This window comes from Strix uralensis, chromosome 4 (genome assembly GCF_047716275.1).
Source record: "Strix uralensis isolate ZFMK-TIS-50842 chromosome 4, bStrUra1, whole genome shotgun sequence".
Classification (NCBI taxonomy): domain Eukaryota; kingdom Metazoa; phylum Chordata; class Aves; order Strigiformes; family Strigidae; genus Strix; species Strix uralensis.
Window position 1 is genome coordinate 55,421,689 of NC_133975.1, and position 25,198 is coordinate 55,446,886.

General features: G+C 37.9%; 1 protein-coding gene across 3 annotated transcripts in view; it reads left to right on the plus strand.

The window, feature by feature from the left end:
- RAP1GDS1 (Rap1 GTPase-GDP dissociation stimulator 1) overlaps positions 1 to 25,198 on the plus strand; it is a 102,144-nt gene that overhangs the window by 13,582 nt on the left and 63,364 nt on the right. For 2 of the 3 annotated variants that reach the window (XM_074866786.1, XM_074866788.1), the window contains exon 2: positions 23,108 to 23,218. In XM_074866786.1, coding sequence (XP_074722887.1) covers positions 23,108 to 23,218 — 111 coding nt within the window. The remainder of the gene's footprint in view (positions 1 to 23,107; positions 23,219 to 25,198) is intronic. The other variant, XM_074866787.1, reaches the window with a different exon arrangement.

Here is a 25,198-nt window from a genome sequence, read left to right on the forward strand (position 1 = left end):
GTAAGTCCTGTGGTAGAAACAGTAGAGGTGTTTTGCGCTGAAATTTGAACAGATTCACGGAATTATAGAAATATGGGATTGTCGTTTGGAAGGATTTTGAAGCAGGACTGTTGCCAGCACTAGAACCAGGTCAGCTATGACTTTGTCTAGACACTACTTGCAGCCTGTGTAGTCTTTGTAATATCCCTTCAGGTAGCTGCAGGCCTCCCTTTGCCAGAGTAAAGAAGTCCTCAACCTCCCTTTACATGCCATGTAGTGCAGGCGCGTGTCCATGTTGGTAGCCCTGTCCTAGACTCCAGTTTTTCAGTACCCTTCTTGATCTGGGACACACAGAACTAGACAGAGAATTTTGGGACACACAAATCCTCGCCAGGCACCAAGCAGAGCCTTGATCTGCTGGCCACGCTCCTAATATAACCAATATACAGTTTGCTTTATTTACCTTGAGAGCACGCTGCTGCCTCATGTTTTACTTGGCATCCACTGTAACCCCCCAGGTCTTTTTAACAGTTTGTTCCCAGCCTGCATTGATGCTTGGGGTTATTCTGCCTTAGCTGCAGAACTTGGTGCTTATCCTTGTTGAACTTCCTGAGACTTCTGTTGATACAGTCCCCAAGTTTCTGAAAGGTGCCTCTGGATTGCTATTTGGTATGCCAGCCATCCCCCCAAATTTAATGTTTTCTGCGAAAGATTACAAATGCATATCTACCTTCAGGCTATACTGGTTTCAAACACAAACTGCATACTCAAAATCTGCAGTTTAACCAGTCCATGTAGGGCTGTGTAGATTCACATTTGACTACTTGATAGTAAGTAAAGCAATGATAAACACTTCATATCTGTGACTCTAGGAAAACTAAAAAAGTTTGTATACTTGACAAATGTCTAGGACTGTTTGTTAGATTAGCATTTGCAGTTGCAGGTGAACATGAGTTACTGGCAATCGTTTAATGGAAGTGAATAGAGGATGGCATACCTTAATTTGTACACACCAACACACTTCAATCTGCAGAATCACACTGATGATTACATATGGATTCTCAGGTGTGGCCTAAATGGGATTTCAGCTTTTTCTGTGCTACATTACTTACTTAGCTGATGAGAAATGCATTGAGATTGACTTGCAGGAGCAATTAATGGGAAACCATTGGGTCCGGATCTCCCAGTCATTCTCATTGTCTACATGTCCAGTTTCTTTTCCAGCTAAGCAAGACAGTGCATATGCTGAACCTTCTCTCACATGGAGTATGATGAGCCAGAACACTTAGATGCTCTGCCGAGTCCCCCAGTTTAGTCATAGCCACAATCTGTCATGGCCCGTATCAGACTTAACTACAGAGGTAAAAGCCCCTACCTAAATTAGGTTCATTTATCCCAAGATAAATGTACTTTTACTTATATAAATTTTTTTTTCAGCTTCAGTAATAAATTTTTATCATCCTGGAGCAAAAGGAAGCTTTTCCAAGAGAGATGAGTCTACACTAGCACAGTTATTTGGTAGCATCTGCCACTATTTTTATCCCTCTAGAGCACCTATGGTGTAGACCTGGAATAGGGTGATCAAAACTTCTCAACTAGATCAGAGAATAATTCCTACAGAGGCATTTAATACTTATTTAGTGGGACATAACTGTTTTTCAAGGGCTTATCACAGTGGATCCTACTCACAGGAAAGACAAACTTGAGTATAAAAGGGTGGCAATGACATGTATTTCCTGGGATTTTTTAGATTCTTCAGTGCTAGTAGAGTCTGTTAGTTCTCTCCCTCTGGGCCTTCCTGTAATCTTTTCCTTAGAAGAGTCCAGCTCTGATTACACATGGAAAGTGCTGACATAGAATAGGGGAGTGCTTAGTCTAAGACATCTAGATGAGATATAGAAGGACCTATGCATGTCCTGTCATCTGCTGGATTTATAGGGCATTTGAAATTACCAACAGTTACCAAACTACTACTTGTGCCTAGCTGCCTATTTCAATGGGACATAAGGAAGGAGAAAGACTTCTTTTTATCTTGTGCTTTGTGCTTGTAGCTGAAACATTAGCAGTTTTCCTGACAAATATTGCTTTAAGGATCAATTGCTGACCGTATTAATTAATATTACCTCAATAACATTCCATATGAGGCTTTTGTGTGTTAATAAAATGGAGAGGAAGGATATTAAACTTGATAATGCTTTTAAAAATTTTTATTCTTCCATGCACCTTCTGGAAGTGAATGGAATATGGCCAGCAACAAACCTGCACTGATCTATGCCTGCTGATACAGAAGCGTCCTGGTCTTTTCCTCATTTCATTAAAACCTCAGCGTATCAACAGCAGTTAAAATTGACAGCAGCATTTGGCTTGTGCATAATCCACACATTTACTCCATGAAATGTGTCTCTAAACTTTACCCCTGTAACGTGTGATGACAACTGAACTATTCTTTTCTCCACTTCCCCTTCCTTTTGCTTTCAAGGGACCAATTATAATTGAGAAAATAAAGTTTCAGAAAAACATAATTAGAAAACTTAATAGGAAAGATTTATTCCTCAACTGTAGTCCCTTTGTGGCTGGTATCTGTGGGAGTTATATATGCTGACCAAGAGGAATTTCCTTGGCGCATAGACTATAAACCTATGCTATAGAGAGCACTGTGCTGTTCCTTAATGTTTGTGCAAGATGCCTAGTGGAGGATGGGCTAGGGCACATTGTTGGAGTTTTTCAGACTATTGACAGAATGTTGCAAAGATTCTTAGTGTCTCTTGACATAAATTGGACATAAAAGGTCCACAAATTAACTGCTAAGTGCACTCAGTTGTGCTAAAGGCTGCAGCATCCTTGTTACATGCAGGAGCTGGTCAGGAAATCATGTCTCAAAATCATGCTGGGTTTTGACTTCTGTTCTCTGCATCTCTGCCTTCTGAAGTATCACTGCATCTTTCAGCCCTAATGGCAAAAGGACTGTCAGTCGATCAGTAGCTTAGTCCTTCTAAAGAGTCTATGTTGGGTAGTTTACTGACATTATAGACCAGTGTAAGCACAACTGCAGTTAACAGTGATAAATTCTCTGAGACAATGATTGAAAGTGGCATAAAATAACTAAAATGAATATCCTGAAATACTTACTGATTTACTGCAGCGGAAGTTTATCTGTAGACACGTGGTTGGGGACAGACTACATTACACATATGCTCTGGATTTTAGGTGCTGGTTCCCAGAGTGGCATTCAGAAACCTGAGCCAGGAGTTTTGTCTCTAAATAAACCGTGCCTGCAGAGTTCAGAGTAGGACCAACTACAGAGCTCAGCAGGAAATCACCCATAATTAATATGCATACTGTTTTCTAATCAGCACAATTTCTGCATTAGGCCCAGGGCCTGGGATTATTTCTTAGAGGTGGATGCCTGCACCTTTTCTATGAAAGTCTGAACCTTCATTCCTCCTCCTTTTCAAATGTGAATGGAGGAAGTGGTGCAACTGGGTTACCACCTTCACCTTCCTTGGGATAGGCACACTTTTATGCAGAAAAGAGAATAGTCCAGGCTTTTTCTCTGCCTGAAATTGAGGCTGTGCCCTCAAACAGACCAGAAAACCAGGCCTAAGAGTGGTATGCATTCATAGTCTATTAGTCAAGGCGTTTTTTAAAAGGTGGAGGTGTTCAGCACTTTTTCCTGTGACTCATTTGTTTTATACAATGACTGCTTGATATAAAATATATTTCCACAGAAGAGGTAGAATGTGTTTCAGTCCTCACATGAAAAATATAAAAATCTGATTTGAGTATGTTTCTGGGACATTGTGTTTAAAACCTTTCAGGTAGAGAGGGTAGCCTTTGGTTTATTTTCATGTTTAGGCTAACATGCAAAAGGCATTTTTATGTTTTTGACATCTACTTTCTGTTACATGCTAGTGCCTTTCTCAAGAATTCCTATGTTGCCTATGTGTATGGGGCACATTCAAAGAAGGGCCAAGAAGAGTCACTTCCTCAGAGATCCCAATAAGTCTTAATATGTGAATTTGGTTATTAAGCTGCCTGAGAGAACCAGGAGAGTTCTGGATTTGGGCTTAAGCTGAATGCATGTGGAACTTCAAAGGAAGAAAGGTTAAATTTCTCCAGAAGTTGGTGACAGGTGAATGGGACCAGGGGAGGTAGGCTTCCTAGAGTCATCTCTGTGTATAAACCTGATACTTTTTTTTTCTCCCCTGTGACTTAAGGGTCAGTCAAGATCTGCTTGGTCATCAGGGGGATAAATGTGTTTGAGAGTACAGTGGACATTCTTGATTTGGGAGCCATAACATTTGCAACTGCGTCCAATTGTCACAGAACCTTGCATCCTTTGTGAAACACTTCCCAAGGACTTGTTTTTCTTCCCATCAGCTATTAGCACTGCGCTTCATTTTCGAGACCTGCAGATTGTATGCAGAGCCTGACTCCTTTCAGTTTTTGTCAATACGACTCTTTACTTAGTCTAAGAGATGGTTATTAAGCAGTGAAAGCAAAGCACTCCTCCACTTTGCAACACGCTCAGATCCTGCTTGTGGGGGAAACAAATGACTTGCAATTTAATGTAACAGGTGGCATTTTGCAGAAATCTTTTGTCTTTTAAAAATACATTTCTTTTGGAAAAAAAAAAAATTGGTTGCCTTTTTTATTGAGCTTCCTACAAATACATGTGTATTGGGAGCATTTTGCTTGGTTTTGCGATGTTGTCCAAACACAGCTGGTTGCAGAATGGGGGATTAATAGTTTAATTAAGAGTCATGAGATTTAAGATATATAAAGTGGCCTTTTCTTTTGGAGATTTTTTCCTCTGATTTGCACTGTCAGATTTTCTCTCTCCAAAAACATATTTTCAGTCGATACATATTACATCTTCTCACTCATTCAAATGTTCATAGTGGTTTGAAGTAATACTTGAGGCCTATAATATTTGGATTATGATTTACCCGTCTGTGCATACGTACTGTAATGTGCTGCCTCAGAACATCAGTACCCTGTTTACTGCACTGTCACTGTTGTATAATTTTTACTAAATAAAGCTCGTAAATGCTGTGCAGAGGTTAATGATCACTTATAACTGCAGCAGTCGTGCAGAATACTAGTGCGTTTTGTGGAAATCTTTCTTTAAAATAGGGTTATGTTAAGCATTTTGTGCACCATTTTAATTTTGCCATCTGATCATGCAGTTTTATGTCAGTCTTACATGAAAATTCAGTTGAATCCTTTTCCTTTAGAGAACATCTGAGCTGATCCTATCACTGCAGTGTTTTTATTGATGCTCTACTATATCCTATGCATTCTTAAGTGAGAACAAATAACTGCATTAATAGATAAATATTTATCACTAGAGGCATTAACTACAGATGTCTACTAATCTTAGCAACACCAGGTTTAAGACAGTACATGATAGCTTTTTAAAAGAACTCTAGAGTACATTTTGGCCTTAAAAGCTTATAGATGAATGATACTGGCAACCCAGTCTTCAATTTACAATATGCGGACACCACAGTCTGCCTACAAAATGCATATTGTTGATTTGGGGCCACCTTAGTAATTTGTCCTAAACTACTAAATTGAAGGACCAGTAGGATCAGACAATCGGACGAGCCAAGAAGCAGTGCTTTCCAGGAGTGTCTTAATTTCCTTTGTGTCCTTCATTGATACTAGAGAATATTAAAAGCCTTTTTCTCCAAGGCATGAGGAGACTCACGCTTCTATCAGCCCTTCTGTGGTTAAAGGAAGTTTTTGAATTACAGGTTTTAACAGTTGTGTTTCAGGAGAAAAGGTACATTCTTATGTAATAGTCTTTCCCTCCCTTCTTTCCTTGGGAAAAAATGTTTTGCCAAGAGTAACTTCAGTAGAATACAGGCAAACAAGTACTTACCACCATATGAATTTTTAATTGTAAGACATTTCTAAATAAATCTATTATGTGATGTGTTTAGAGTCACTTATTAGATGTGCAACCAATTTCAAACTTTCACTGAAACCAAATAACACAAATGGCAGGTCACGTCCATTATGAACTTGTTTCCACACACTCATCAGATGCAAACAGTGTATTTTCAGGGCTGAAAACACTGATGCATGGTTTGTAATTATCATGTAGCTTGTAACTAAAAGTAGTTGGGGGTTTTTTTGTAATTTTGAGGAAAAGTAAATAAAATTACAAGCAAATTTTGAAAGTTCTCTGGAGAACAGCATAAACCACCGTTAAGACTTCAAATCTAAGGAATACGTGAGAGACATCACTGTGAAGTCTCCCAATCTGACAAGATGCAGAGACTGCAACTCTCAACCTTCTGCTGGGATAGAAGACTGGGGGAAAACTGCATGCTTCCATAAAAAGATAACTGGAAGAACAAGTGTGGTAGATGAGCTGGTTTAGGATATGTATCTTGTTGTCAAGATGGAAAATGGAACTTGCATGAGTGTTGCTGCATAACAGACGGTCTTATGTCTTTTTAATTAGGAACAGATAAGCTAATTTCATTTATGACTTTTTAAAAATTTGTTTTTAAGCTTTATTTTACCAGTGATAGATGTATTATTTTATATTTATATCTCTATATAAAATGTAAAAGAATAGAATACAAAGTGACCTTTATATCAGGGTGTTTACTCTCCTTGATGAGGTTTTGTTGAAACGCTTTATGTGAGCCCTCAGTCTTTCAGTGTCTAGTGTTACATTCTGTGTCAGACATCAGAGGTCTCTCAACAGAGCTGACATGCCAAGGGAACTGTATCAGCACAGGACGTTGTAGTAGGAACTGCCACAGAGAAACTCAAGTCAATAGCTGGACCAGGAGAAAATTAGTTGCTAAGAGTACTCTGATCAACCTTGAATTTAAAACAAGATGCTTGAAGATCCAGCAAACAAAATTATTTCTTAGCTTGGAAAAGGACTGGAAAATTCAAGTCTCTGTATTTTAAGAGTTTTTAAAGGGCTTACCTTTCAGAAAGATGCTCAAGATCCAGACTTCCTTCTAGAATGGTATGCATTTGCAGGCAGGTACAACAATTTGTATCCCATAATCACATGCAAAAAGACAGTAGCAAACCAAAGAAAGAAAAGTCATTAACTGATAAAAATTTAAGATTTCAGACCAGGAGTACAAAAGCAGATTACATAAATTGTTAATTTTCAATGACAACTTCATTTAGTCTGCCAAGATACCTTTAAAATATAACACTAAATGAGTAATTATAGAACATGTGGAAACATCATTATGTTCTGTTATTAGGTCTTTTATAGCCTTTCCTTAAAGCTTCACAGCTTTTCCTAGATTAGTCACTATTTTTCCACTGCTCAGGCCTCTTTTATTTTCTGTAGTAGATTGCTCTTTGGGTCCTAATCATATATGTTATGGCTTTGAAGATTGGAGTAGCTATTTTTAATTAAGTTCACAGCCAAGAGTTGAAAGAGAATATTAAAGCAAAGATCTTTCTATTCAAATACTTTCCAAAACTCCATTTTGTTGAATTGCTCACAAATTAATTAAAACAATTACAAATTACAAACAACAAAATACTCTATATTTTTACAGTTTTATTCCCTCTAGTATCTCATTACATGTTAGGATCTCCAAGTGTTTATGCACATGTGGAAGACTACTTACAAAAATACTCCAGTAAGAATGAAAAAGTTATTCACAGATAAGTAGTGACAGAATCAGGCCCTTATCTGTCTTCTGAGTACTTATCCTACAGAGATTTAAGATATAAATTAATCCTATTAATTTACAGATTTTATATTTGATTCAGTTAAAAGGTGCTGAGGGATAGGAATAAGGAGGGAATGTTACTAAACCGCTTTCTATAACTGAAATAGCATTTTTGTCTCACTGTGTATTTCTCATATCCCAGACAAGTGGTCCTCTACCTGAGAGTCTGGTGGAGCATTCAGTATTGTTTTACCTGTCTCTTTTGACTCAGTATAGTGCAGAAGTGGATCACCTAGATTACCTCTGCCAGTCTTGCAACCTCCCTGATAATTCGCCTATTGCTATGATTATTTCAGTAGGTGTTTTGCATTGAAGGCTATAGAGCAGGCCAAGCAATTCAGTGATATGTCTTTGACGTATACAACCTTATCAGATAGACTCATAGGATCACATGGAAAATTAAGTCATTAGGGACATCAGAGATCACCTAATACAGCCTCCTGTGTCAAGCTGGGCTAACTTTGCAACTAGATCAGGTCGCTCAGAAGGGGATGAGTTTTTTTGGCAAACCAGTTTTGGTTTTCTAAGGCAAATTTGAATCTAAATGACATTGTGGAGTTTATTTTTCTCTATTAAATACACATACTTTATCAGAATGACTAGAGAATAAATCTATAACTGATTTTGGCATTAAAGATATGTACTTAATAGATACTGAGCGTAATACCCATCTGTTGTTGAAATCTCTCTCATTGCTCAGAGCAGTTCTTGAGATCTGTTTCCCTTGTGAAGATTTTTGTCACGGAACAGTTCTTTAACTTGCTGTCTACTGTGACTTTAACTCCCTGTACCTACTCCCATTCTGTTGGCCCTGAGCAGGCTGAGCAGATTCTTACTATGCTTGCAGTTTTAGAACCAGGTTTTCACTTTCACTTTGTATTTGCCTAATAAGGAACTTGGAGCAGCAGTAGACTGAACAATCCTAAATGTTAGAAAAAATACATAAACCCAAGCAACAACCCAAAGCAAAACCTCAGCAGTTTACTTTCAAGGTTAGTTTCAAGTTTACATGCAAATAAACTTGTTAGAACCTAGCCATCTGTAGACTATTAGGTGCATATTTGACAAAAAAAAAAAGAAAAAAGTAAATAAAAAAGCTGTCAAATGACACTCTTGAACATTCAAACGGCTCAAAGGCTCTTTGTGTGGTAATGTTGGCACAGCTCCTAAGTGACCAGATGGAATTTTATTAACACTCAACAGGACAAGGGCTGAGATTTTGTTTCTTAACTTACTATATTTGAAACGCTTGTAGAGGATGTGTCAGAAAGCTTGATAGTTCTTCCTACTACACAAAATTGCACATATACCTTCCCTAATGCAAAGATGTTGACAGCTTCAGAGGTTGTCATTTCTATAAGGTGGGTAAGAAAAGAGATATGAGATGTATGGTAATTTAAATATTACAACTTTTTATCATATTTTTAAAAAGTGTTTTTATATACACAATTAGTGGTCATATTAAAAGCAGAATTTAGAAACAGGGTTTTTAATAAACAGACTTAATGGATTTTTATAAGAGAGAACAAAAGTTATCTAAGTATTAAAATTACCTTGATTTCTGACATCAATAACCACTAATATGTGATGACAGATTTCCATTTAAGGACTCTGGTAAACATACCAAACCATATGAATTTCTGTGAATCCTCCTTTTCTGGCATCATTACGAGTTTATTGTCAGTAAGAAATATCTGAAAACTGAGAATCTGCATTGTCTCTGGTAAATCACAGGATGACCTTCAAACCAGACAGTTTAAGAAACAAAAGCTGTAACATAACGTGGACTCATCATTTGCCCTGTGCCTTTTAAGTGCTTCCTTTCCATATTCAAGGTTTTCAGGGAACTCATGATAGCTAGAAACATGCAGTGTTACAGGTTAGCATTTTGTAACCTCTGACTTATCTGAGGCATCACAAAGAACACTGATGTGACATACAATTAAGAGTTAGCAGTACTAATTTTGAGCCTGGATATCTTATTCAGACAAAATTCTCACTGTTTGCTGGTGAAAGGTGAGCCTGAGGGCTTTGTACAGAGTCAGATCCCGTATTTGTTCAATAACTCAAGCTGGTAGCATCAGTAAAGTTATGACAAGTACTGTATTGTGGACTTATGTTGTATAATTTACATGTGCTTACTTGCATAGGTAGACCAAAGACCAGATCAAGAGCTTGTTGAAGTCAATGAGAGTTTTTCTCAGCTTCTTCAGTACTGTTGCCAGTCCTGGAACTTTGTCCCCAGCCTTGTATTGCCTGATTTTCATTTATTTATTTATGTATGTACTTTATTTTATTAAAGCCCCAGTTTATACCTTTCATGTAGGCCCAGTATTATTGCAAGAGGAAAAAGTAATTTTAACTTGTGTATTGAAAAAACTAACAGTAGATTAACTTTATTATATTGATTAGGAATGTGTACTTCAAATCCAAATCATTGTCCTGCATTAGAACATCCTACAAATGTCCGTTCAGACTAACTTCTGGCATTGCATTACATGTGTGTTATTTTGTTGCTTAGCAAGCCGTATTTTGTACTCAACTTGGAAAGAGTATAGAGAATCGGAAGCCCCATTAAATTATCCAAGGAAAAGAAAATCAGCCTTTGTTCTACTATTATGAGATATGTATATAAAATCAGTGTTTGTTCTAAAATAGTAAGGAAAATAATTTAAAGGGAAAATCAAAAACATTTTAGGAAAGTGTTTTCCTCTTAATTGTTTGTGTAATGTCTAGATTAGCATTTGCCATCTGTAGTCAGTTAACTTTTGAATCACTTTAGGATAAAGACTTTTACATTAGGTATGGTCAGAAGAGATTATATACAGTAGCATAGGTGAAGATCATCTCAAAGAAAGGATTAAGATGAGAGAGCTAACAGTTTTAAATGTGCTGTTTCTAGACTGTACTATTTCTATAGATTAATTTTCTTGTTTGTTTTCTGTCACCTGTTCTCTGTTCTTGCTGTCTTGACTTGATAAAGTGTCTTTTGCTTGCTCAATTAAAAATGCTTCAGGCAGAAAGCATCTGGTAGGGCAGAAGAGTAAGGGAGAAGGAGGAGGACAAAAGAACATAGTTAAACAGCAAACACAAATGAAAAAAAGAGTAAAGAGATGCAAGTCCTGCTAGTTGCATGTGTGTGTGTGCATACACAAGTAAGATTTTCTTTTCTATACTCCTGCTCTGTATGGTTGTCTATTTATATGTAATATATCATTGCAGGGAATTATATTATTGATTGTTATTAAGGTTGCCCCTTTATTTACAAGATCCTGTTTCAGTCCTTTACTGACTCTTCAGGAAGAGTTATATTCTATGCCAAGTGTCTACTTTAGGCTGTCTATTTTAATTTGCTTGGTGGGTTTCTGTTTTAGCATTAGCAAGAAACAGATTTGGACTATTGTCTGAAGTATCAGTAGTCATTTAAGAGACTATTTCGGTCCTGTTGTTTTTCCCCACAGAATTTTTTTCATTCTGTGCATAGGGTGGGCAGTAATCTAGGATAATCTGGTGATGGAGACCTGTTGCCTCAGGGATCCTACCTCTTACATTGCAATACTTGGAAGCCATGTCATAAATTAAGGAGGGGTGGGCATGTATAGAGAAGAATTGATCTGACAGTTAATAGTTGGATGTTCCCACAAAGAACTGGATCCTTTTGTCCCCCATGACACAGAGTTCCTGTAGGGAAATATGGTAGGCAATTTTTTAAACCAAATATATCCCTGGTAATCTCTTATCATACCTCATGCTTTCTTGATACCTACCTGTGATGTGTTGTGGTCTGCTTTATAGAAGTGCTGAGGATAATTCATATCTGCATCTGAAGACTCCAAAGGAATCCAGAATGTGCAGTAACTCTGGAATCTGAAAATCAGGAGGTATCTCATGTTGGAAACCCCAAATTACCACACAAGTACTTTTGACCTTAAATTTTCCATGTTCCAGTTCTCCCATTCACTCACATAGTATATTGATTCCATCTTACCCCATAAATATCCTGTGAAAACAAGCACATTAATATCCTTGAAACACTATGACATAATGCAATGATACTAACTTTATAATTGCCAATGAGAAAGGAAGTAATCCTTCAGAACAGGATTTTTTAATAGTATCTGGTAAATAAGACTAAAACCAGATGCCATGGAGAATAAGAGAAGACATTAAGTAGCTGTTCTTTGGCACAACATTTGTCCTGAAAGAGATAGGGGTCCCTTGGAAGAAGCAGTATTCATTGTGTGTACATCTTGGCATGCACTGTATTGTATGGCAAATATTTTACAGGTCAAATATATGTGGGTTGATTGAATTCTGGAACTTTCTGTGTTTTTAGTACTTGACTAGGCAACCTAATATCACTCCAGCAATTTTTTGTTTGCAGTAGTATATGTATATACTATACGATTTTATGTGTGTATACACACCTACCTCTAAGATAAAGGGATTACGGAGATCTTATAGTGTGGAATACATGCAACTTTTGCACAGATATGCATTTTACTTATTTGGGGGATTATATTAGTAATAGTATTTGTTCAAATCTAACCAATTTAAGGAAACCGTGACAATAATAACTGGGGAGAAAAAAAAAGATGAAACTTGAGAATACCAAATGATTAGCAAAACATAAAAAAAATAAATTGAGATAGGCTTAAAAAGTCATTAATTTTGTAAAGCATAAGCCTTTGGGCTGTTTCTGTTTACTCTTGTGATATCTAGTTTATATTTTCAAGTTGTTTTTCTTTCAATCATGAGGGCTAAAAAATGTATATTGAGAAATAAAACCTGATATCCTCAAGTATTTGTGACTTACTGAGAGTAATGCCTTTGGAGAAATGCCAGCTAATACGTGATAATATTGTGACAATTGATGACGTGGGAATTGCATAATTTTAACTGTTCTTGGGAGCTGGTGTGGGAGGCCACTAAACTGAACAATTCATTTCCATAGCTTGGCCTAAAAAGTCAGAATCTGGTTGACAACAGAAAGAGGCTGTTGTCTTTTGTGAACTGAGTGCTGTGGCTACGTACAGTGGCCAGCTGGTTGACTCTTTCATAAGCCAGTTCAATGCAGCCTGTAGTAGCTTAAATCCGGGAAGAAACCTACTTACTTCTTGGTGGCCACTCTCTTGTCCTTCAGCAGGGATTGATAGGGAGGCCAGCAGTACTGAAAGAAAGGATATCTGCAGCCTGAGCTTCAGCTTCCAAGCATTCTTCACATGAGCTGTCGCATATTATATTGCTGCAGATGAGACTGATGGGAGGCAGGAGGAGGAAGGAGCCTACCACCCATCATACCCAGCAAACAGAGGTGCGCAATGGTGCATTTACAGAATGTGCTTTCAAATCCTGAATTGTGTGTTTCCCTTCTCTTTTCTAAAGAACCTGTTCAGTGCATTTGTCTGGAGACAGCAGTGCCCCTGACCTTAGTGCTTCTACACAGCATGGCTATTAGCATAGGTTTTGACACAATCTGTCAATGTGAGAACATTTCATCTATTAAATAACCTTGCGATTTTGTTAGCCAGTTACACAGAGTAAGAAAAATCCATATACAGCATATACACAGATATTTGTCTCCTGCATTAGTTTTATTCTCAGGATCTAAAAAAGTCAAGCCTTAACAGGACTCACTATTTGAAGGCTTAGGTTGTGATACACATTTTATAATTTTCTTGGGTTTGACATACATATATGCCTGAGCTGTTATTTCTGTTGATGGTGTGATCTCTTCACCAGGGAGATAAGTTGGTACTTCTTTCATGTAAATACGTTAGGAAGGTTAGGAAGATTGCTACTTCTGCACTACATTACCCGTACAGATTTCCTTGGAAGAGGTTTAGAGACTCCATATAACCTAAGTGGGCAGATGAGAACTACACAAACTCCCAAGATGCTAAAATTAGGCTTTTGACTATCTTGCAGCTTTTCTTTGTGTGTTATTGCTGGCAGTAGCTGAAGCATCAAAGGACATTTCTGGTTTATAAGGACACAGAGCAGGGGCCCTGCCCTGCCTTACCTTTTTCCCCATAGGGGAAAATTGCTGCAATGAACTTTGTTTTTCCTCTGTATTCAAAATTCTGATGCTGCTTTCCAGAAATGCAAGTACCCTGAATAGTAATCTGGAGAGAGAAATCACTTAAAGATTGTCTTTAAAAGACTTTCTAAAAAGTAAGGTAAAAGGGTAAGATCTATTCAGTAGGGTGACTCTGAAGAAACTGTAATATGCATGAATTTATGAAATTAATATATTTATAAAAAGAGTTATATGAACATGTGAGAATTCAACCAGAGGACACGGAAGAAAATTATGTATTACTTAGGGTACAGATAATAAGACATTTTTCTTCCATTCAGCACCCAAACCATTTTTCTCTGAAATCTGACTAATCTTGATACAACACACCACTTATGATAAAACAGGCATCTTGCCTTCTTTATTATCAGTTTTATAACAGAGCACTGAATAAAGCCACTGAAGTGGATTCAGTTCTGATTGCAGATGATGTTGTGTGTTTCTTGCTCACTAAGGACCCAGTGAGAATTTAAAAGGCTTCTGTCTATCAGAAGCCCCAGTTAGTATTTTCTATTAAGCTCTGCATGTCTTCTGGGTTTTTGTAATGTGGCTCAGTGAAGATCAGGCACCTGGAGAAAATAAACTATATGAAAATAAAATGTGCAGTTATCTGTCAATTAAATGTAATTCTTTACAAATTGGTAGCCATCTTTTATATCATTTTGTCTACTACTGCTAGTAATAGAGTACCAGAAAAGATCTTCTATAAACTGGGAATCATATGTTTTCTTTGGTAATAATTACTTTTTCTATCATTAGCTGATTTTAAAATGAAATTAATCCAGTACAGATTCTCTTTATCAAACAATATATTTCATATTTATGAAAAAGATCTATTTCATCCTGCTTTAGAACCTGTTTTAAGCAAGACCTTTAGGGCTTTCTGTAAATCAGTAAAAGTTGAATTTTGATCAGTTTCTTTAGGCATTAAGATAACACCAGATCTTCAGTGTTTGATTATAAAATATAAAGATACCTAAATCCTTACCACATTTTCCTAGAGAAGGGACAAAAATCTTCCAACATTCTGCAGAATCTTCTGAAATGTCGTTGTTATAGTCTAGCCTTTGCAACTCAGGATTAAAGTAATAGGGAAAGGATCATTAGCATGCAGAAACCAATTACAGCAGCTACAGATCAGTACCTTGCAATAGTGTAAATATGTTTGTATTCATATCTATTGCTTATCTGTGATACAGTAAATATAATGCACAAAATTATTTTCAAAGATTTCCAATTTCCTCCAAGGCAAAGAAGAAACAAAACAGAAAACAAGACAAAAATAATTTTAGCTGATCTATGTTTCTGGTTATCTTTAGGGTTGAGCCTTGTAATTCTACTTACAGACATGTTATTGAGGGAGTTTGGAAGTAGTAGGAAAAAAACCACCACCACCCCACTCTTTTTGCTTAAAAGTAACCAGAATTCTACAGCAAAATGAAAATTTTGCATTGGCAAGAGATTCCAAGTGAACTGAATGCTGGGTGATGCTGCTTTGTTTAGGTTTCTATCCTGATTTTAAATACAAACTAAGTAGTTGTTAGCGTGTATAGACTAACCTGATAATTACCAAAAATAATTAGGTACTGCTCAGGTGGCAATGAGTCATAGTGTGTCAGTATTTTCAGGTAATAAAAATGAAGCTCCATGAAAGATCGAGGTGTCAGAAGAACAGATGCTGAATCAAATGGATAAATGAAAGAGTAACAAGTCTTTAAGACCAGATGGTATATATCTAAGATTCAGAAAGCATTTAAGAATGAAGCAGCTGAACTGTTGACAAAAATAGGCGCTCTCATTAAAATTAGTTACTATGCTAGAAAAGTAGAGCAAATATACCTAAGTTAAAAACAGGTTGCAGCAGAAGCCCTGCAGTTAATGATCTATCAGTATTTCCCTAGAACTAGTAAAATCAGCTGGGGGGGGGGGGAAAGTTAATCCACCTCAATGAACATGGTAGGACAGAAGCAAACAAGCAGGACTTTGGTTAAAAAAAAAAAAAAGTTCCTCCCTGATTAAGATGTCTGGATTCATGGATTTAAGTGTTAATCGGGTTTAGGGCCAGGATCAGCCTCAGGACATGTTCAACACCAAACATGCAGCTGATGACACAGGAATTACCTTACTGACTGTGGAGAAACCACAGAACACAAAATCTGTTCCAGCTTGCTGTATCTGAACAGATGGTCCAGTGAAGTCCAAACACATCTGGGGAGATTTGTTTGGCCATCTTCTTTTCTTGGTGAACCAGATCACTGAGGCACAATGTGACAATGCAAATGCCATACAGCCACTCAGTAGCTGAAGTCAGTGCACCCAGTTGTCCTGTTTCTGACAGTGAATGACCAGTAGCTGATGTCTGGGAAAACACTGGGCAGGGCAGGGACGGGACAGGAGGTGGGTAAGTACAGGGTGGTATTCTCCCAATTTCCAGTAATCTGATGTTTAGGAACTTCCTAATCCAGAAGTTTTATGCATACCATAGTATTAATAGCCATGCGTGGACTTTAGTTTCCTCATATTTTTTTCTAATTGAATAAATTAAATGCATCTGTTTATAATTTCAGCCTCTTAACAGTTCCACAGTTTAATTATGTGGTGTGAAAATAGACTTTGTTCTCTAAGTTTGGTGCTTGATAATTTCGTTTTGATATTCTAGTTGTTGTATTAGGAGAAACAGTAAATATTAGCTTTCTTTTCATTACCTTAGTCATATTCATGATTCTATACATCTAGGTCATTTTTTTTACCCTCAGTCATCTTTATTTCAGAATGAAGCGTCCTTGCCTATTTAACTTCTTGAGTAGTTGTTCCTTACCTTTGCTCAGTCATATCTGTGCCTTTTCTAGTTCTGCAACACATCATTTGCAGCACGATGTACCTAGAGTTGTGTGCAGTATTTAAAATGTGGGTGAGTAGTAATAATTTTACAGTGGCAAAATAGGGTTTTGTTTCCTGTTTGTTTCCCAACAAAGCTGTTATCTTTGAATTGTCATAGACCGTCTGGTCTGTCCTTACCAGGTCTCCTGGTTGTACATCCTCAGGCAGTTTAGATAACCTCCTGCTGGGGACAGTCCCAGGCTACCAGCACACATCTTTGCATAGCAGCAGAGCAGAACCAGCACCCTGCGGCTCACCTACGTGCCCTGGAGAGATGCTGTGTCTCTCCAGAGGTTCAAGGGAACAGGGGTGCTTCAGACTGCCCATTCCACTGGTGATATAACTCACAGAAGGAACATCTCTAAGGACCAAACAAGAATCCTATGTCGGGTTGTCGCTTAGAAAGGTTACATACAAGAGCATGAGTACAGCCAAAAGCATCTTGTTCAAACAATGCTAAGTGCAAAGAGCCACCTGCAGATATAACCAGCATGGCTACAGCACCCATGCCTGCTTATCAGCTTTCAGAGACATGTTTCTATGGGCCTGGAGATCCTTCTCTGACAGTGCTAACTGAACACCTACTGAAGAGAGTCTGTAATTCTCAGGTGGCCTAAATTTCTGCAGCAACTAGGCACAAGAGAGCCTAGTAAGGGAAAAGAGCAATTGCTTACTTTGATGGCCAGCACCTCCATCTCCCAGCTTTGGCCTGCAATGCCACTGTGTAGCGGAAAAGCGAGATGAAGCACAGGTTCATGTTGCACATGCAGATCCATCTCCTGTCTGTGCCAGGCAATTGCTAATCCAGTCAGTGAGTATGTCAGATATGGTTCACATTGGGGTTGTCCAGGCTGTGTCCTGGCACCATGTAAAACACCATATTTTGCAAGGACCCGCTCTCAGCCAGGCCTGTCTGCTTGTCGTTCCTGAGAAGAGTAAAATGCTGTGGGAATCCATTGAGTCACACAGGACTTTCTCTGCTATTAGAGGAATACTGTTACTTCTATTATTTTTAGGAGACAAAAGCCGGCTAAGTTTCTCCTGGCATTACCTATCAAAAATTAATTCTTTACCACCGGCCTCTGACAGCATATATCTACCTCCTGATCAGATGCCAAGTTTCAAAATTTCCTGGCTGGGCTAAGAACAGAGAGTTGTTTCTAATGACAGATTTGGGTGGTTTGACAGAAAACACTGTACACTTGGGAGCACCTGAGGGCAGCTGCTCCAAATAAGAGGGGAGGCAGTATTTTTTGGCAATGGCCTAAACATGAGGACAAAGTTCTTTTGTCCTCAATAAACTGTGTATACTTTGGGTATTTTGCATGTCTAGGTAGGTTAATTGTTGTACAGGACTAGGTATCTTCTGACAAGGTATCCAAGGAGAAACATCTTAGCTTTTCCTTATGTAGATTCAAGAAGGACTCATTCTGTGCATTCCTGCCAGCTTAGTCAATGTCCTGGGAACTAATAGGCTCTGATAATTTTGGGCCAATCTTCTATGATTTCTTTGTGTAAGGGGCATCTGGGCCTGTTAAAGACCAAAGGCATGCTACAAACCTCACCAGTTGCTGGGCTTCCTGCTGCTAAAAGTAATTCAAGACAAATATGCCTACTCTTCAGGCAGCCAGCTTCAGGACCAACAAATCACCCACCACCACCCCCCTTAGGAGGTTATCAAGGCTGGGGCGACAACTTGCAAGGTAGGTGTTATATACCACAGGGCTCCTCAGGCACCACTGAATATGGTTGTGCACGGAGTGCTCTGCTGGTTGGCGTGGGGTCTGTGTTAGAGTAGAAACAGACAGTGGTGAAAGGGGAGTGAAGAGTAGATGCCAAGGATGGCTTGGGAACTGGATGCTGACCAAAATGGATTACATGTCCGATCTTTGTGTCAGTTCCTCGGTTCTCAAATAATACAACCTCAGAATACACTTTTTAGTTAAAAACAACTGTGGTGAGTCGGTGGTGAATTTTCTGTATAGGTTAGTTTGTACTGAAATTCTAGGAAGTTTAAAATCCAAACAAGAAAATTAAATAATTTCTGAAGTCTAGTCCATGTAGGCAAACACATTTGAATTTTTAAGACATTTATGCCATTATAACACAAGGAGACCCATAAAATGGCATCATTTCTTCTGCTCAGTTTGGTGTCTCACTGTTTCCTGGGAGGCAGTGGAACAGACTGAAAAGGCTTTGAGGCTAATACAGCCACCATTCCTGTAACAGCAGAACTGCTTGAACTTCTTTTCTTACCTGATCAGCCTGTTTCAGTACATCCCATTTCAATATCTGTTAATTTTGAATTCGTTATCTGTTAAGTTGCATGTATAATGTAATAGTCCCTGTAATATAACAAGTGTACTAGGTGTTAATCAGAAGATACAGGAAATGTGAATGATATGTTCAAAGTCTTATTTTTTAGGAAAATATCTATACTGGAAAAAGATCATGAGATATATAAAAGTAAACTGTCCAGACAAAAGTTATCCATCTAAATACTCAGCTAAAACATTCTAAATAATTTTTTTAATGTCAGTCTTAGTAGGTGGCTTTTTCTTGTACCTTCACTTTTTCTGTGGTTTGACGATGTGAACTCAAGGCAGAATTAGCAAGGTGGTTCTTGTCCACAGAAACTGCATCCCTAAATACACTGTTGGGTACCTTGTTAAACTATTTTCAGCCTGTCCAGCATTCCTGTGGCCCTGACCCTAAACAAGGTTGATCAACTACCAGATTTTTACAAGGTGAAAGAATGGTTCTTCTGTATAGAACAAATTAGTGATTGAAAATAGGAATGAGTCACAGAAAAGCTCTCAGATAAAAGGGTACATTGAAATGAAATGGAATATTAAGGCATTCACTTAGAGTTTCTGACTATTTTTCTCTGTAAAAATCCCGTTGCAAAAGATAGCAAAAGTTTGTGAGAGGTAACAGTAGTGCTGTGCCACCAAAAGCAGTGCAGGATACTATAGTATTTAAACCACCTCATTTTTATGATTGTTTGTGCAGAAGTAATTATCAGGGGAAAACAAAATGCAACAGTAGGTGGAATGGGCCAGGCAGGTCTGACGGCCCTTGCCAGACTCCACTTCCTGATTTATGTTTGTATGATTAGGATATACGGGATTAAGATCTGCAGGATTCAGGGCTGTCTGTCCAGATAGGAGAACTAATTCTTCTGAAAGCAATCTGGTAAGCCAGGTAGTAGGTATGAGTGACTCCCTGTGCTTGGGATCATCAACAAAATAGTTGATAATTCTGTTAAACTGACTTGATGCCTCACAAACTCAGGACCTGATACCCGATTGCTGAGCAACTGTGCCATAGGGAATACTGGTAGCCTTATTTTTACCTTTACCATCCTGACCTTGCCCCCTTTGATTCTTCCCGACTAACGTGAGCTTCCACATGACCTTGCATATTGACAAAATCTACTTATTCATATCTCCCTGGCACTCAGCGAAAAAGATTCCTTTTACTGTTTTTATCCAATGGATTTTTATCTCTGAGAATCTGATCAGCCTGTGCAGTAACAAGCCTACTGGAGTAAGCAGGAGATGATCACAAGACGACAACAGGGTTTTTGTACATGGAAGACAAGCATCTGCAGCTTCTTCCCTAAATGACAGGTTCAGGGCAACTGTGAAACTGCAGAAGTCAGGAAGCCTTGTGTGATTATATGGTGAGAGCCTGCCAGAACACTGCAGCCCTTCCCCTCTGAATTTGCTTGTCAGTGTCATCTCAAACTGTAAGGTTTTATTCTTTTCAGAACAGCATAAGAAAAACAAGCAAAGAATCAAAACAAAACCTCTGAATCTGTTCAAGATGCATTTGCATATGTCTGAGATTCTCAGGTTTCAGATGTGAATGTGTCTATCAAGGTATTGACCTTGTTTAGAAAGGAGGAAGCCCCAGCTTTGACAAAGAGTCAAAGAGGGCAGATAAAGTCTTTACTGGGAGTGTTTCTTTCCTCTGTACCTGTGGCCTTTTGACATTGTGCCAAGAGGTCTGTTGTTTCTACAGTATTCCTACTTAGGATTTTTACTTTACTTACTTTATGATTCCTACTATGATTTTTTTGTGCAGAAGGAGGAGTAAGTCTCAAACTGCAATAAGTTTAGTTGTAGGCTTGTTAGAAAATCAAGGATTATTGTAATTTATTTTAGAAACACACTTTATGCATATGGTTTCTAATTTAATTTCTATCATTATTTTAAAAATACTTATAGTATCCAATGATATCTAGTTAAATGGCAATTTGGCACATATTGCAACATATTTTCATAAGACATTTTAAAAGTAACATGGCATACCTTTGCCACACCTGTCCATTGATTCTTGAAGTGTGTGTCTAAAGTTGAAGTTAAATGTCCATGTATGTCAGCGGAATGTGCGCATGCTCAGTGCCATGAACAATGGAATTGTTTATCCTAGGGAATGAAATATTTGGATGGTCACATTTGAAAATTTTGCCCAAAATGTATCATTCTGCATATCATATGTAACTGTATAGTATTAAAATAGTGGGCTTCCCCAGAAAAGCTTAACATGGCACTGAGCAGAAAGGGGAGGTAGGAAAAAAGACTAGTGAGACCTTGCTAACTCTATTGCAGGTTCTGATGTGGCATGGAGTGGAAGAAATTACAAGGTAATTTGAGGTAATGCACTCATCATTGCATTTTACTGTGCAAGAAGATGAGTGGGAACTTGTGATTTATTGGGCACATGCAAGGTAGAAGAGTCTATAAGAAAGAAACAACAGCCTCTCTCCATAGTCTATAGAAACTGGTGTGAAGGTGAATTTCTTACCTATGCATTTTCTTCTTCCCCAGATTGTGGGAAGCCCTGATTTTTATGTATGTATAGTAGATTTAGTCCTCTTACTATAAATGGTTGCTACAGTTTCAAAGCTAAGTGTGTGAGTATACAGGGAGATGAGATGCTTGTAGGATGGAAGAGAATTAGTGCTATATTAGCAGAAAACATAAAGGGATGAATTTCATACCCAAATACTGAGCACTTCAAAAATGAAGCATCTTACCCTTATCTATATGGGATATTGGGCTACAAAAGCATATGCAGATGAAAAATGGAGGTGGGACAAAAGCCACAGCTTTGGCTGAGAAGCAGAGCAGCTCCAGGAGTTAGATTTCACCCTCTTCATGGGATGCCTTCTGTGTCTCCACTGGGCCTCCAGTGCCTCAAAGACAAATAAAGGCAGCATAAAGGGAAGTTCTTGCCGTGCCTCCTTTCCCTTTCACTATCCCATACGTGGGCAAGTGAAGAGCCGGCAAAGCACAGCAGCTGCCAACTCGTCTGTGAAGGGGGCATCCTACATTGGTGTGAAGCTCTAAGGCAGCACTGACTGCCTTTCAGGCTCAGAAGATACCACTCATGCATTGCAAAGAAACTACCTACAGGTCTGTAGGGCTTGGGTCAAGACTTTTAGATTAGTCACTGGGGAACAAGAGACATCTAGACACTATTTAACTTTCTTTGTTTTGAGTAACACTTTCTGCTTACTGACAGAGTTGGCATGGAAACTGAATCGGTACTCATTTTTTATAAGGATAGTCCATTCAGAGTGAGGTTAGTCATCAATAGGCAAACCAAAGAGACTCAGACTGCAGCTGTTATCACTTATACCTTGCTCCTGAATAGACAGAATATTCAGAATGGTAGCAATCATATTACCCCAACTTTTATGGGAAAAAATGTGCATCTATTGAGATTTATATTATGTGGTTTGGGTGTTGGGTGGTTTGTTGTTTGTTTTTTTGTTTTGGTTTTTTTTTAAAGAGGGAAGAGTTATTTAATTATCTGAAATCCACAACAGAACTTTCTTATTTCTAGAAGATGCCGTACGTTTTTATGGATCAGTTGAATTTAAAGAGTTAACACAGTTCCTATAAACAGTGGTACTGGTAACATTGTGGTGGAAAATGGCATAATACTTAAAAGGCTATAATCTTAGCACTAGTGATCTGTGAATATATAGCCAAGATGGAAGTCTACACAGCATGCAGAAAATGGCATTTTCAAGTACTTTCCCTTTATTGATGAAAAAATTCAAGATGTGGTTATTTCCATCATACTTTTTTTCCCACATATAAGGATAGAAGCAAAGAAACAGCTGCTGGTTTTCTGCACCACCTAGGCTGAGAAAATATCGATGGCTAAATTGCTGTTCAGTGACATTTCATAAAGTGCCTGTTGGCATCCTGTTCTCAAATGCAGAATGATAAATGTATATTTATATTTGAAAAGTTTAATTTCATCTATAAACTTTGACTCTTGGCTTTTTATATCCTCAGAACAGAGACCATACATGCCTTCTTTCTTCATTGATATAGGATCTTGTTTTAGTTATATTCAAGGCTATAATGGTGTTACCAAATTAATGAGGACACTGATTTCTCCTTTCTTTGTGTTTATCAAGCAGATAATCTAAGTGACGCCCTGAAAAAGCTGAAGATAACAACCACTGACAGCACAGCAGATAGCTTGGAGGGATGCTTGGACTGTCTTCTTCAAGCTCTGGCACAAAACAGTAAGTTGTGTGGACCTTTCTGATTTTAAATCATATAACGAGATCAGTGAATTAAAATGGAGTAGTAAAATGTGGCAGAAAGACTGACTCAAGCAGTAGGCTGCTGGATTGGCTGTTCTGGGTTTTTTAACCCATACATCCATAACAAGGTAGCATCAAAGACAGTGACAGTAAATAACTGGATATTTGGAACAGCTGTATTCCAGTCCTTTTTCCAATATGACAAAGTAGTACAATCGCTTTTCCAGTTGATCGCTCAAGACAAAGAACAAGGATGGACAAATAAGCCTGATAGGATGGGGAGAAGGATATGGGAGCTGCTTGCTAATTCTGGTTCAAAGAGCATAGTTTCCTATTTGCAGTGTGTTTTCCCTCATACTTCTGATCACATATTTCTTATTTCTAGTAGTTTCAATTAGCAGAAATAGGCTGGATATCCAAAGATGGTCCAAATTTGACATGTGGTGTGATAACAAAAATAACTTAAGAATGGAACAAGATGTCTTTTTCACCAAAAGCTGTAGAATGTGTGTCCCCACTCGCAGTAGGCAGAAAGGTATGGTAAATGAAGATGACAGCTTATAAGACTTTTCCGAGTTTGACTTTCTTAGCGCTTCAGATGGTGGCAGAAGAAAAAGCTGTGTAAAATTTCAGGTCAAAAAACTTGTCAGGATAGATACAAGCCATGATTAGAAATTCTTTATTTAAAAAAAAAGATAGTCCTTTGTAAATATCAATGCAGTCAAGAGTACATACTATTAATAAGTCTTATTTCTTTCCCATGATGGTATTTTATAAATCACAGCCTTTTGGCTTAGTTGGTGTAAAATACTTCATGAGGTTTTTCACAATAGAACATAAGCACCATCAATATCAAATAAAATATGGATGATAACCATCTCTACATTTAATGATAATGGGTTTTAAATTCTGATTATTTTGCAAGGAGACATCAGCCAGGAAATAATAAAATATTTGGGTTTTGGATCAACCCATTGTTTGAAGATGCTAAATGACTTTTCTTAAGGGTTTATTTATAAGGTACATCCAGTACTTTAATCCAGCTTCCAACTGGATTTGGTATTTTCAGTACTTCTAAGTCTAATACTTAAACGATAAGTACTAAAAAGAAGATGGTCTGAAAAATGACAGAGTACTTAGTGTAAATAACAAGGGTTTACCATTTTGCCTATGAAGGTCACATAGCTATGTCACAGAACAAGTATGGCAGATGCAAAATACTTTTGACTACTGTACAGCAAACTTACCAATGCTTCCTTGCAACCAGAGGACTCTATTCTGTCTCAGTCTAGGGCTTTGCTTTTCCTTCCGAACTATTCTCTCTTCTAGTCTCATAGCTGCCAGATCAGATAAGCAGATTATTAGGATTTTGACCTCTCTCTTTTGGGCAGTTTTACAAAATTTAGCTATAATCCCTCCAAAATTTACCATGTTCTTTGCATGTAAGCCAGTAACATGAACATAACCCTTCTGAGCTGCCATATGATATACATCTCCACATATTTTCAGTTGCCCAAGATTGAGAGCAACTCAGATAACTCACTGAAAATTAGATGGGACAGTTTTTTCAACAGTTTGCTGATGGTTTATGAGCCTGTATAGCAATTCCTTTTCACATGAATTAGACACCTCAACACCTAAGTTTTACAGAGTCTCTTTGGACAACAGGCTTTAGTTCTCAAGATAGTCTGATGATTTGAAAAAAAAATCCTCACAGAGGACCAGTTTCTGTTTTAGAATGAGTTTGTGAGAATGGCAGTACATTCAAAAGACTTCAGAGATTATGACATAAATTGCATGTAATAGATTGATTCAACAAATAGATATAGAATCAGCTTTCTAAATGCTGCAGACTCTGATTTATTATTGGGCTACCAATATATTACAACTCTCCTTCCTTTGACCAAACAATCAATGAATGTCCTTTCTCATAGTTCTCACCCATCCATCCAATTAAAA